The 15,451-nt window shown below is 35.8% G+C and overlaps 1 protein-coding gene across 1 annotated transcript in view; it reads right to left on the reverse strand.

The window, feature by feature from the left end:
* ZFC3H1 (zinc finger C3H1-type containing) overlaps positions 1-15,345 on the reverse strand; it is a 46,767-nt gene extending 31,422 nt beyond the window's left edge. Inside the window, exons 1-3 of the mRNA XM_010988222.3 lie at positions 14,533-15,345; positions 9,633-10,049; positions 2,234-2,298 (exon numbers count right to left, since the gene is read on the reverse strand). Coding sequence (XP_010986524.3) covers positions 2,234-2,298; positions 9,633-10,049; positions 14,533-15,133 — 1,083 coding nt within the window. The 5' untranslated portion in view covers positions 15,134-15,345. The remainder of the gene's footprint in view (positions 1-2,233; positions 2,299-9,632; positions 10,050-14,532) is intronic.
* Between the last annotated feature and the right edge of the window lie 106 nt (positions 15,346-15,451).

Raw genomic sequence — 15,451 nt, forward strand, 5'->3', positions numbered from 1 at the left:
TTAGAGATTGACATTTAACTGGCTTCAGAAACAAGAAAGAGTAAAATTCTGATGGTAGTGACTATAAAAAGAAATCAACCCAAGGGAGGTAAGGAATGAAGAATAAACTGGTTCCAAAATCACATGATTCTAATAGTCTTACAAGTAATACAGAGAAGAGGTACAGTGAATGTCAATTCAAAGTTGTAAACTATTTAAAATATATATTTTATAATTTGTTACATTAGTGTTAACACTGGAAAAAAGAAGTTAGTGTTGAAGGAAAAAATATGTAAACATTTGCTTATATTTGAGCATTAAATGTCCTAAAGCTACAGATATTTTATTTGAATACTGAAAATATCTTGAACAGTCAAGACTTCTTCAGGAAAGTTAAAACAGGCAGATAGGTTATGAGCAAATGTTTGAGAACTTTCTCCCACTTGAAATAGCTTCTTAATTTTTTCACTCTACTTTTTTTTGAGAAAAAAATTTTGTATTAATCCATTCTGTACATTTTAGCTAAAATATAACTGAAAATGTCAGGCAACCTAAGCAGAGGTTCTTAATTGGAGTCCAAGAGACTTGGGTGAGAGGGAGATAAAGGAGTCTTTTGGCCTCCCCATCCCTTGAAATTAAACACAAAGCAGTATATTCCTCCTTTACGTGTATGAATGGAAGAGGAGAGGAGACTCCAAAGAGGCTAAGACTCAAAAAAGTTAAGGACCACTTATCTAGTAATTTTTTCTTATAGGTGAATTATAATTACATTTTTAATCCAATTAAATTATTTAATTCTTAAGCTTAAAGCAAACAGGGGATCCTACCTACTGGTTTCATTTTATATAAACTATTATAAATCTCTAACTGAACTACCATCATGTATTTCAGCACTTCAGTTTACCCAAACCAGGATATTGTTAACCCTTTCACTGTTGGAAAATATATGTAACAAATGAGCTTAAAAATTAACATGAGTCTTTTTTACTTTAAGTGACTTAAACATACCAAATTCTACAGCATAGTACTGACATTCTAGGGCCATGCTGTCCAAATGAGAGCAATGAGCCACATGTAGCTATTTAAATTTAACCAAAATTGGATAAAAACTTTGGTTCCCCAGCCACACTAGTCACATTCTAAGTGCTTAATAGCCACATGTGGCTAATAGCTACCGTACTGGAGAGTGCAGATGTAGACCACTGCTGTTATTGTAGAAAATTCTATTGGACAGCACTGATCTAGAGTTTATCTAAATTAAAGTTATCATTACTGTTCTATTCAGACTTAAAAAGTCTTTGATTACGTTTAGCTACTATTACTATTCCTTTTGGAATGAAAAAAACCACTGATTCTGTCACTCAGCTATATACTTAAAGCAGCAACCTGACGAGCAAGAAGAGCACTGAACTTCAAAGTCCTTGTTCTGACACTTAAATCCTATGTCACTCTAAGCAAATCACAATCTACCCACGTGAATCTTAGCTCATCTGTAAAACTGATGTTAGCCTATCTTACGGAGTTACTGTGAGGACAGTCGAAAACATATAAACATATAGATGCACTTGTGTACGTGTATGTGCATGAATGTCATATTATCATCCTTAAATTCAGGGCCATCTCTTTCGTAAAGCTCCTAGGCTCTTTGCATCATTTCAACTGACTCCAAAAAACTAACTGAAATCTTAATAGAAGAAACTGCAGATATCTCGGCTCTCTAATTCAACAAACAAAAGGCTTGGGCCAGTGAGTGCGAATTACATGTCAAACCCAGTGTACTTCTGTACTTCGACCTCCTGAACCTCACAACAACCCAGAGAACAGATGACATTAAGCTCATTTTACAGAAAAGAAAACAGAGGCAAGAAAAGGCTAAGTAGCTTACACAAGATCACTAGCTAGTAAGAGGAGCTAGAACTGGACACCCAGTCAAGGTCTAACTCCGCTTTCCCACACAGCATAATCCCCCCAAAATAGGAAAAGAGAATCTCTGGATGAAAATTAAAAGTTTCAATAAACAAAGCAAAAAGATCATCTACAGACACATAGATACAATTTCACTGAACCCAGTGGAGATGTTCTGAGATGTCTCTCCGGATTTTCTTGTTTTCAAGGTTACATCCAAATGGAGGTATAGCAATGATGAAAGAAAACAAGTGAAAAGCAAGATAGAATTTCCCTTGCAAAAGAACAGAGTAAAGCAGTGCAAGAATCATCTTACAGAGACACCCAGCCCCATACGGCAGTATCTTACCTTTTCAGATAGAATATCTGAGGCACTAATTCTTCTTGTTAAATTTTGTTCTTTATCTTCTAATCCTTTAAAATAAAACAGCATACTCTGAATACTTTAAAAGATTGCTACAATTAAAATAAAATGCTATACAATATTTATTAGTTTTTTTTTGTAAAGAGTCTCATTAAAGGGTCCCATTTTCTCAATCTCCCAACCAAAAGGGAAGAAATGTTGCTAAAGAAAATGAAAACCTGACCACTTTTCATAGCAGCCTTATTTTGGAAAGTTATAAGGCAAACCAATTCAAAATATTAAATTATAAATTAAAAACACACTATGAGAAAATGACATCTGAACTAAAAACAATTATTTCAAATAAGAACAGAATTTGTAGAGCAGATAGATAAGAAACAAAGCTTCATTACTGAATGAATAGATAACACACGGATAAGAATATATGATGATTATTTCAGATCTCCAAAGTTGAAATGAATTCAACATTTAGAGACTGTATTGGATTAATTCATTAAAGAAATGTCTTCTATTTATCTAGGAAAGCATCAGCAGAAGTAGGTTAAGTACTAAGATTAAGTCCATCCACACATTTCCAGAATTCTAGCCTTGGACCAAGATTTCTGATAGTTATTTACAAAATCTTATTTATACGTTAATCTAATCTATGACAGCTCTACAAATCACACAATAAAGTTACAGTGTATTTACAACAGTACTGAGAGGGACACTTTTGTAGCTAAAACAGGTGAAGTTAAAAACTAAGAGAATCTTTCCTCAAGATGACACAACTGAATTTGTAAAGCCAGATTCAAACTAAGTCTACACTCCAAGTATAGTTTTTTCGTATTTTTTTTCCCCATAATACCAACTGCCAGTGTTCCAAACATCCTAATTTGATTGTTCAACAAGGCCTAATGGTAAAAGAATAGGCTACTTATTCAACAAATAGAAATTATCAATAAAGTGCCCTAGAAAAAGTACACGGAAGGCTCTTCAACCACCAAACTTTGAGTTAAGTCAGTTCCACAATGAGACTTGTTTTAGAAATGTGAATCTGTCATAACATGATTGACAGATTTTCAATAATAGAAGTAGAAAGCACCAAACATTTCTCCTACGTAAGAAACTTATGAGTTTCATTAAGTAATTACAAGTCTATTAATTGACAAGGATCTCTCTCGTCTATAAAAGGTGGCAGTACCTCCCCTGAAGGTAGCATAGAGCCAAGTATCTATTAAGCTGGCAGACACCTAATAAGCACCAAGCACAAATCATAAACTTCAGGCCATAAATTCAGCTTTACACAAAGACTGCAAAAGCAGGCGATGGTTTAAAGGACCGAATGTGTAGTCAGGCATTGTCCTACCACTGTCGTGCCTCTCTACAATATAATTATTATTTCAATTCTTACTCAGTACTCCCAAAATGAAAACTGGTCTTGTGCAGTCATGCAGTATTTTAAAAATTATTACCTGAAATTCGAAACTGAGCTAGAGACAATCATCAGGACATCAGTGGTAGTTAAAATCATAATAATTGAGAATACCTCAGAAGAATGGAACACCAAGGACGTGAACAGTTAAGTTACAAAGGAAAAGTATTTTTTTTTAAAAAGGAAAATCAGAAGGTTGTAAGAAATTCCAGAAAAGTACAGTATCACAGAAATCTCAAAGTTTCAAGATCAGTGAGAAAAACATTACTGAATATAGATAGATGTATCTACTTCCTATAGAATATTCTCAACATTTCAGCCAAAGTGATCCTTTGAGAATATAAAACAAATGATGCCAAGAGCCTGGAAGAGCTCCTATCTCACTTAGAATAAAAACCAAAGTTCTCATAAAGCTCTATATGTCCCAACCTATTACATCTGACCTCTCCCACTATTCATCCCCCAACTCTCTCTTCTTTAGTGGCACAGGTCTCCCCGTTACTCCCCAAATATGCCACAACTCTTCTGCCTGAGGTGCATTATTCTAGTTCAGTGATTCTCAAACTTCAGTAGGCATTAGAATTAACAGGAAGACTTGTTAAATACAGATTGCTGAGCTCCGTTTTCAGAGTTTCCACTTTAGTAGATCTAGGGTTGGGCCTGATAATTTGCATTTCTGTCAAGTTCCCAGGTAAAGAAAGCCCAAAGGACACAGTTGGAAAATCAGTGCTCCAGCTATTTATTCTCTTTGCCTAGAAACTTCTTTTCCCCAGATATCCATTTGGCTATTCCCCCACTATCTTCAAAATCTTTGTTTAAATCTCACCTCCAAATTCATGCTCTCCTGATCACCCATTAATACTGCAGCCTATACCCATTATCTCCATCCTAACTTACCCTCCTAGGCTTTTTCTCTTTCTATAATTATTATTTACTCATCGTATTTACTGTCTCCCCTTCTTAAAATACAACCCCATGAGAGCATAAATGATTGTCTATTTTGTTCACTGATGAATTTATAAGACTCTGGAATAAAGTGTTCAACTAATTTTTGAATAAATGGAAGAATGAAACTAAAAAATGAATGAAAATCAAAAATGAATTTTGCCATCAGGTCAAAGTAACTGTGCCATAGTTTCAGTATTCTGATAGGGGCAGAAAAGCAAAATGCACTGAGTTAAGAACAAGACGTAAAGTGAAAAGAAGCACCATAGACTAGCCTTTCCAAAAGTCTGGTTAAAAAGAAGTTAAGGGACAATGGAAGGAAGGATTGTTTAAATTTTGGGATGGAAAACTCAAATATGTTTATAATAAGAATCCCTTAAGAGAAAGTGGTTAAAGATGAATCAGAATAAACAATACACAGAGCAAAGTCCCAGAGAAGGTGGGAGAAGTTAAGAGCTAGGAATCAGGTTAAAACAAAGTGGCCATAAACAAGAAGGGTACCACTTCCTCAGAACAGAGGAACTGAAATGAAAATCGATATGGATGTAAGTTTACAAGCAGGAAGTGAAAAGCTGAAAGTTGAGTGAGATCACCTGAAATAGGAGGTAAGCTCATTGGCTAACAATAGGGATAAAAGTTGAGTAAAACCCTAAAAGAAATGACAAAGGTTTAGAAGAACTGTTGAGAGGAAATAGGGAAAAAAGCTGACCCATAACAATTTAAAAGTTTAATGGCAGAGCTGAAAGTTTTGAAGATTAGGGTACGGAAATACATATGTTTTAGCACTAATCATATAATCTCTTGATTCAGATAAATTTTAGCTTTTCTTTTCATCCAATCTCTCTTCTACACTGCTGCCAGTTATTTTTCTAAAACTGACATCATTTTCCTGCTTAAAAATATCTGATGGCCCAACTAAGGTTTAAAGAAAATCTAAATTCCATAGCAAGACATTCAAATTCAAGGCCCTTTGCAATCCAATCTCAATCTATCCTTTTATAAATTTATGTCCAACCCCTCTCCAAAGCACACATATATCCCACATCGCACCCATATTAGACCAATCTCAATATCCTTTAAAAGTTCTCTGTGCCTTCATCTGCTCATTTGGTTCCTTCTGATTTCTCAGAAAGATTCATTTTCCAAGACATATATCAAACATTTCAACCACTATAAAACCTTTCTAAATCCAACTGAAGACATTCGATCCTTTCTTTGCATTACTGCAGGCTTTCATTCATTCTTACTATATGCCGTAATTATTGCATATCTCTTCTATCTCACTGGGGTATAATTTTCAAAACTGCCTATCTGGAACCATGGTCCTAAGCTGAAAAACAAAAAACAATTCCCAAAGAACGTGTAACCAAAATCAGTCACCACTTGGGTTTGCAACCAAATTTATACCACATGGGTTGCCTTGAAAACTTCAAATATAGAGCAGTCCCAAATCAAAAGCCTACTTAGCTGCTTAACAGCCACAAAAGTAAATCCTCTGTAGGAAATCCACCTTTGTACAGGCCTCCAAAAATCTTTACCAGAAATGTTCAAAGGAAAATGGACATCTCACTTAAAAAAAAAAAATCACTAAACATTCAAGAAAAGAAGGTACGAAAAATGAGAACCAGAAGAAAGAGCAAAACCATCAGAAATTAGACCCAGATATAGAAAATTAGGAGGCAAAGGAGGAAAACAAAACAAATCCACAGTTAACATGTTTAAAGAAATAAAGATAAATTTGGAAAATAAGGAGAGAGAAAAAATAAAAAACAATGACCAAAGTGATTTAGAAAACAAAATAAAAATGAAATACTAAAATAAAAACTATAACTGAAATTTAAAACTCAATAGGTGGGCTTAAAGCCAATCAGACATAGCTAAAGAGAGAACTAGGTGAGCTGAAAGATACACCAGAGGAAATCTTCCAGAATGCAGCAGTCATAAACAGATAGAAACTTAAACAACATTAGGAGAAATGAGAGCTACAGTGAGATGATTTAATATAACATACATCTATACAGAGTTCCAAAAAGGAAGAGTCTGAGACAATATTTTAGGAGATAATGACAATTTTCAGAATCAGTGAAAACTAGAAGCAAAACAAATCCCAAGCTGGACAAAAAAAAAAAAACAAAAACAAAAAAAAACAAACCTATAATACAGCATAGTTAAACTACAGATTATCAAGACAAAAATCAAAACTAGGATCTTTAAAGTAACTTTAAAAAAAAAAGACAGGTTACCTTTAAATTAGAAACTATTAAGACCAATAGCTGACTTTTCAAAATCAACAATGGAAGCCAGGAAATATCTTGAATATACTGAGGATACAATTAACCACTGTAGAATTCTAAGCCTAGGAAAAACGTCTTTAAAAGAAGATAAACAGAAGAAAGTTTTCTATATAGCAGACAGTAAAGCAAATTCCAAAAAAATGTATTTTTAGTATAAGTGATTCTAGATATAGAAGGAAGACTGAGCCAAGAAAGTGTTAAATGCACAGGAAATGGTAGGCGTTAGTCCTTGTGTATCAGGGAGAGCATAAGAATGTATAAAAAAAAAATCAAAAGAGGCAAAAGAGAAAAAAAGAGCAAAGGCAATAAATACCAATATCAGTAATCATGAAAAAAATGTGAACAAACCAAATGTTCTTGTTAAAAGAAGATTGTTAGATTAAATTACAATTGAAATCTAGCTCTACAGAATGCACAAGTTACATTTGGAACATGAGGATACAGAAAGACTGAAAGGATGGAAAATGATATACAAAACATATATACTTAAGAGAAAGATGGTGCAGCAATTGAGATAAAATAGCCTTCTAGGGAAAAACATTACTAGAGATAAAGAAGGTCACTACATAATAACGAGAATTCTCCAGCCTCAAAGTATTTAAAATTCCCCAGCCTCAAAGTATTTAAAACAAAAACTGAAAACCAGAAATCAACCATCACAAGTGGCAGATTTTAGCAGACCTCTCAGTATGATAGACTAAGCAGATCAAAAAATGTTCACATCTTAGAAGGAATATCTGAACATAAAAGCTTGCAATAACAATTCATACATTCCTTTCAAACAATGAACAGTTACAAAAATCAATCACATACTAGACAATAAAGCAAGTCTCTACAAATATTTCAAAAAATTGGTACCATACAGCTCTCACTCTCCAACAATGGGATTGACTTAAAAGTCAATAGCAAAAAACATAGCTAGAAAACCTACAGGTTTGGAAGTTAAGAAACACTCTTCCAAATAGCCTACAGGCCAAAGAATAACAAAAATTAGAAAACAATTAGAAGTGAACGAAAAAATATTTACATATCACAAACTGAGATACAACTAAAGTAGGAATTTTATAGCCCAAAAAGATGCTAATAGTAGAGAACCAAAAATTTATACTTATTTCTGGGAAAATCTTTTAAAGGTAGGGGAAGACACAACTTACAAATACTACAGATAATAAGAAGTAAGATTCTTAAGAATAATTTTTTATAAACAGTACAACTTTAAGGAGACAAACATATTACTAGAAAAATACAGTTTACCTAAACCAGAAATAGACAATATGAACAGTCAGTAGTTTAAAACCTTCCCAGAAAAAACTCCATCTTGGCCCAGATAATTTTACTAGAAAGATCTACCAAATATCCTAGGAATGATTCCAATCTTAAAACTTATTCCAGAGAATAAAGAAACCACTCCCCAACTCACTGTGAGCATCAAAATCTTGTACAAAAACCTGGCAAGGATAAAGGGAAAAAACTACAGGCTATGAACCCAGATGAAAAATTCCAAATAAAAGATTAGCAAACCTTCATTTATGAAGATTTAACAACTGCCCCAAACTGAAGAACCCAAATGTCCCTGAAGTGGGAAATGGATAAACAAACTGTAGCACAGCCATACGATGGAACATTCAGCAATAAAACAGAATCATCTACTGATATATGCAACCAGATGGATGAATCTCAAAGACAAGATGCTAAGTGAAAGAAGCTGGGGTTAAATGGCAAGGTACTATATGACTTCACTTATATGACATTCTGGAACAGGTAAAAGCAGAGTCAGAAAACAGGTAAGTAGTTACCAGGGAGGGTTGGTGGCATGAGGGAATCAGTGGGAGTAAATGTAACTGTTCTGTATCTTAATAGTGGTGGCTGGCAACTGTTACCCAACTGCCTGCATTTGTCAAAATTCAAAGAACTATACACTGAAAAGGGTAAATTTTTACTGAATATAAATTATACATTCATAAAAAAGAGGTAAAGAAAAAATTAACAAACCAAATCCATGATGTATAAACAAGACATAATATCAACTAGCTGGATTTATCCCAAGTATACGAGGGTGGTTTAACACTACAAAAAAATCAATAATATCCATTACAAAGGGGAAGGTATAGCTCAGAGGTAGAGTGCATGCCTAGCATGCACAAGGTCCTGGGTTCAATCCCCAGTACCTCCACTTAAAACAAACAAACACCACCAAAAAAAAAAAAAAAAAAAACCAAAACCCTAATAATATCCATTACACTAATAAATTAAAGGAGAAAAATTAGATGCTCTTCTCCATAATGAATAAAAAAGATATGATAAACTTCAACATCTATTCATGCTGAAAATTTCAAACAAGAAACTGGCGCGGGGTTGGGGGGGGAGTCAACATTTCCTTTACTCAATAAAAGATAACTACAAAAACTAAGCCAACATTACATTTAAAAGTAAATGGCAAGGCAAAAAAAGTAAATGGCAAGGGGTCCCCTGTAAGTTTAGGAACAAAGGTGCCACTACTATCGCTTATGTTAAAAACTGTATTATCAGTCCTGACAGGCAGGTAAGGCCAAAAGGGAGACTGAATGAAACAAAACTTGCCGTCATTCAGTACTGACTGTCTATGTAGAAAGTGCAAAAAAGAATTCACATGTAAAACATCAGAATCATTTCAATGTAGTATGCTGCCAAATTAACTAGTTACCCGTTTAGAGAAAGAAGAATCTCTAATTGAAATTTTTAATTCCATTACCTTGACTAGGTTCAGTAGTGTCAGATTTCAGGGAAAGCTGCTTTGTTCCATCTTTAACTTTTTTCAACCGGTTCTTGTCTCCTGGTAAAGTCAATTTTTGCCTGAGTGGTTTTAATTCAAATGCCTGAAAAGTTTTGACCTGTGTTTTCTCCTCAGGAGCTACTTCTTTACTTGAGTCCTTTGTAATACTGACATTATCAGTGCTTGTTTGGTCCTCAAAGTTCAATGTTTTGGGATCTTCCTGCACATTCTCCTCTTTGCTACTCAAAGCTAGCTTCTCATCCTTATTGATGCACTCTAGTTCCAACTGTATCTGTTTATACTTCAGAAGTAAATCTTCAAAAGTTTCTTCCCCACAGTTTTCACTTTTTGATGAATAATTCTGTTTTCTTGATGGAGATCTTCCAAAACTTTTGGCTGAACAGCATATTAAGGAAACCAGTTTCCAAAAATTTTCCAGTTAATTTAACAAAAACACATTAATTTATGAATGAACTGTCTCCCTTTCTGTTTTTCAAGATGAATTGATATTTTTAAATGACTAAATTCCACTTAACACGTGTGCTAATGCCCACTTTCATGCCCACATTTCAAATTTAACAAGTATCCCTACAAACAGTCCACTTACAAAACCACTAGTGTCAGTTACTACCAGCAGTATCCACAGGCACTCCACCTACTTAGATCACAGCATCTTTCCTTCTGTAGTTATCAGGAAAGCCCATAATGAGCTGGATGTTAAAGATTCCTCTCTGAAGGAAGAGGGGAGAAACTGAATGGTTTGTTACAGATGTGGATAATTTACACTTCACATAATCAGGAGAAAACGTTTCTTCTTTTTAGTTAGTTTCTTCTCTTGTCTCAAATTTAAAAAAATTGATATAAAAATAAACATTGACAATTAGTAGTTGAGACTAAATTATGAATAGGAAATGTATTAAAAATTTAACACATAATCTTAGAGCTCATAAAGTATACTAATATCCAACATATATACAACTAAGACAATGAAGGCAGTTATATAATAAAAAATAAATAAAACCTTTAAGTTGTATCCAAACTGTATCCTCTAAACTAATTTTCCCCTGAAGATAAGGATATCTAAACCAATTATTTTGGGCCTTTTTTCTTCTCTAACATAGTGATACATAAAATACAACTTCTTGGTTGGAAATGGCTACAAAGTTCCAAACTACAATTTACTCAAAAAATTTCATATGTAGGAGAAGTGTTACACTTCACTTCTCTAACCTAGAAATTAACAAAAGAAAAGACAAGTACTTTACGTGGTTTTAATACAATGTCATTTACAGATCATTTGAATCGGCTAGGATATAAAGTTTCTTCTAACTTACCCAACAAGCAATCTGCAAAGATTTTTAAACTTCTCTAATGGCCAATTTAAGAATGTGAATCACCACAAATAATTTAGAAACTAAATAAGCATTACAACTGAAAATCTTTAACAGTTCTGCAGCAAAGCTGTTCTAGTAAATCTTTGGTTTTCTGATCTCTCCTCCTTAGAGCTAAGTTTCTTGAGAGAATACTAGTTTCTCATTATCTGCCTTACTCTTCAAATGGAATCTGGCTTCTGCTGGCTAAGTTTATCTGTCATGTTTTTTCTTTTTCTTTTTTTTTTTTTCATTATCTGTCACGTTTTCAAACCTTATTTTACCTGACTTCTCTGCAGCATTAGACACTGTAAACCACTTCCTTCTTGGCTTCCATAACTCCACTGTGCCCCTTGTCTCCCTCTTTTTTTTTTTTTCCTTTATATCTTCACAATTCCTTTCTCTCTCAACTCCTCCAACAGTGGTAGTCGCCAGCGAGCTTCACTTACCCTGTATCTTTTCATTTTGAGTGTTCTAATGCATTCCCATAGTTTTGCCTGGTGATAGAGATCTGCGGTTCTATCTCCCACAAGCCATCTCCCATCCAGTTGCTAAACTAATCTTTCCAGAACACAAATCTGATCAGATCTCTTCCCTAGTTTAATTCTCACTAAGAATAGAGTTCAGAATCCTTATAATGGCATATGCCATCATGACTCCTTTCCAATCTCACCTCTTCCATGTTTATTACAATTTATACATAGCTTTGTGTATAGGTTTTTCTGTTCCTCAAACTGACCCCAATTCAATTGTCACCTACTACGTGAAGCCAGAGAATTATGTTCTCCTCCACACCAATATCACACTCTGTACACAAATTCTGTAATTATCTGCATTTACATCTCACTTTTTCAATGGAGCCATCTAAACACACAACCACAGTAACTTAAAAAAATATGACTAGAGACTTTGGAAACATCTGCAAAGAGAAAAGATTCAGTACACTAACAAATAACAAAATAACTAAAGGACAAAAACGAAAAGAAGCAATTAAGTTATAGCCAACTAATTTTCAAGGCTAAACAAAATCTCCTACTTCTATCTACACAGAAGAGCTAAGACGAAACCAAAACTTAAAAGATGTAATTTTAAATTTGTCAAGAGGCAATTTCTAACTGAAACCTGATTTACAAAAAGAACTGCTGTTCAATCTTTACAACTACAGGTGAAAGTGGAATGACTTTCTACTGATAAGGGACCCTGGCCTAATTATGTTAGCTCTGATCAGATCTGAAAGTTCAAACCAGTAGTCATCCAAAGGAGACAAACAGTAACACTGACTGACAAACTGTCTATCACTAAGGAAATTTTTTAATGAATGAGAATGAAAATAAGTACTGCAACAGAATCTGGTATTCTGTTTCTTTAAAGCTGCATCTAATAAACCTTAATTATTACAGAGAAAAAAGTTTAAAAAAAAAAACCACCTGTACTCATGCAACTTCACTTCTAGATTATGGAAATGAGTCACAGAATAGCTCTTATTTCTTCTTACTGCAATATCTGTAAAATTAAAATGTCATTATTACAATCACACAGTGGTAATATGAATAAAACCTAGTACTATCTTGGTATCGAATCTAAATTAGTAAAATTTTATATTACAAATTTTGTTTGCTCACATTATACAAAAGTGGCTGGGAGCTACTTTTTCCTTCACAAATTCGTGTAAAGAATACCACCTCTGGGATGGATTAATGATACTTCATGAGGAAAACAGTGAGCAGAGAACCAAACCAATTATCCTTCAGAGCAACATCTGTAAAAAGAAAAACAGCAGGACAGCTCATTTGTGATAAGTTACTACCAAAGTCAGGCTGGATATGTTCCTGTACTTGTTTCACAACATCATATGCCTGTTTATTAATAAAAACATATAAGCTTAACAATTAATAAAGGTATGTGGTAGAGGCCAAAGTGGTACTGAATGAATGGACAGAGAGAAGGCAAAAGGCAGGAGCCAGGCAAACCCAATCATCACTCCCTTCTCTAACATAAAATAAACTAAGAAAAAATTTTAAACTCCCACAGTACTTTGTAAATACTTCAACTTGAACTTTTTACACCGAACTGTAATTATTTACATTTGTTTCTCCAACACAAATTACAAGTTTCATCGCTGGATTTTTAAAAAATACACATATATGTACTTAAATAAGCCTTTCTGTTTTTAGACTCAGATTTGACAACAAATCCTTGGTTAAAAAAAATATGTTAGAGGTTTTCTAACTTTACAGAAAGAACATTCTCTTTTTAAAAGTTAAATACTTGTGTAATTTTTTTTTTTTTTCTGAAACAATGCTGGAATGCTCTTAACCCAACTTTTGGTAGTACCACTTTTTCTAGACTATGAGCACCATAGCTGCTACTACTTACCTAAATCTACATTTCTTGTCCCCCTTTTATTATAACATCTGGGAAAGACTATTCGATCCTAAGTACTCTGTCAAAATAATGTTGAGTGTCTCCCAAATGTCACTATATGTAAGCGTCATATATAATCACTATATTAAAAAAAAATCATTACACCATGGAAATTACAGCCAGTAATAAAAGTGCTTAGTAAACCAACTATTTTATGCGTTACCATGGAGTAAGTCAAGACATAGTTTTACAAACACATCGTAAAATGTGCAAACCTTAGCAAACCCTCAGATAAGTAAACTCAGGAATGTTAACGATAACTAAGAATGAGATAAGAGGGGACAAAAATCAAATATTTAGATATTTTCCTTCTCAACCTCTCCATAATCTCCACCCTCCCATAAACCCCATGGCTTCTGTAATATTAAAATAAAAATGCTATTAAGTTTCGTTCTCTCTCTAGCCCACATTTGTCAGCACTAGGAATTATAAAATGTCCAAAATATGAACGTAAGAAATAAAGAATTTAAGGAGGTAAAGTTTTCCCAAAAGATATATGAATTTCAAACTTCTGAATTAATAAAGTTGGGTTTTTTCCCCTACTTTAAAAAGCAGCAATGTGCAAGAATAAATCAAGAAAGGTAAAAACCGAACTATCAATAAAAACGGTAGGATTATGCAAAATGAAACTTCACAATTTTCAATGTGACAGTCTGATATGATGTAAGTAACAGTGTTCCCCAAACTTTTTACGGCTAGTATTTTTTTCTCCCTCTAACAATCTAAGTGAACTTCACATAAAAACAAACTTCCTGTACTAGCAAAACCCAAGGCTAATGAAACCTGGGCTTCTGACGTACTATTACAAGTCTGATTTTACAGTCTTAGATTCCACTAGTTTGGCCCCCATCCAAGACACGTTAATGTTAAAAAAGCAATATACCCAATAAAGTATTTTTAAGAAACAACGCTACAGTTTGACACATGGGGATTACCAAAAAACCACTGACGTTAAGTGTACTGACAGTGACAAATAAGCGGTTCTGATGGTTCAGAGAAGTTACTCATCCCATAGACCTAGTAATGAAGCTAAAGGGAACTTCAGTAAGTGACACACCCAGGGCAGACCGCCACGTTAAGGATACAACTCTTCCGAGGTGGAGAGGGCTCTCGCCAGTTCTGACTGCTGCTGAATCCGGATCCCGCTCCTCCTCCCAGAGGAGGTCTGCCCCCGGGCTTGCCTCCTCGCTCGCCCCCTCCTCGCCCCCGACTCCAGCGACTCCCACCCCGGTAAGGCCTGCCTCGAAAACGGAAACGGTCCAATGCGATGTGGCTCCGTTCCCAGAAGGACGGCCGGGGGCTGCTTTCGGACAGTGAGCTCGAAGGCATCCGCACGGAGGGCGGGTGAGACCGGAACGGCTCTTTGGGTCGGTAGCTGCTATGTCCCCTGAGGTGGCCTCGCTCCGACGCGTGCCGCGAGCGTGAGAAATTCCTCAGCTGCTGCTGAGAAGAGGACGACGACGAGGAGGAGCCACCGCCTCCGCCGGATCCACCGCCCCGGGCCGGGTGAGGAGGCCTTCGCCGCGGGTACGGTAACAGCCCGCCGCCGCTGCTGCTGCTGCTGCTGCTCCGGCTCCGTATCTGGCTGTTATTATCGTCGTCGCTGATCTCCCCATCTTCGAGTTCCCCTTCTTCCTTGGGCGAGAGGCCACTGGAGGCCGGGGCCGGAGTATCTGCGGTCGCCATCCCGGGAGCAGCGCCTGCCACACAACCTTAGCTCTCGGTCCGGGGATCCGCCCGACAGTTGCTTTCCTCCTCGGTTTCCTTCTTTCCTAACGGACCCGGTCGGTGCGGCCTTACCCTACTCGGACACCTAGCGGGGTCTGCTCCCCAACTTCCCCGCACCCCAGCTCTTTCTCGCCGGACCGTCGCAACCCAGTTCCCTTGCGCCCCCTTGCTCCTCCGCGATCAGGGCTCTTCCGCCTCGCGAGAAAGGGACTCTGGAAGTGGCTCTGGTCGTGACGTCACTTCCTGGGGCACGCAGGAAACAAGGCTCCCGGGTCA

This window comes from Camelus dromedarius, chromosome 11 (genome assembly GCF_036321535.1).
Source record: "Camelus dromedarius isolate mCamDro1 chromosome 11, mCamDro1.pat, whole genome shotgun sequence".
Classification (NCBI taxonomy): domain Eukaryota; kingdom Metazoa; phylum Chordata; class Mammalia; order Artiodactyla; family Camelidae; genus Camelus; species Camelus dromedarius.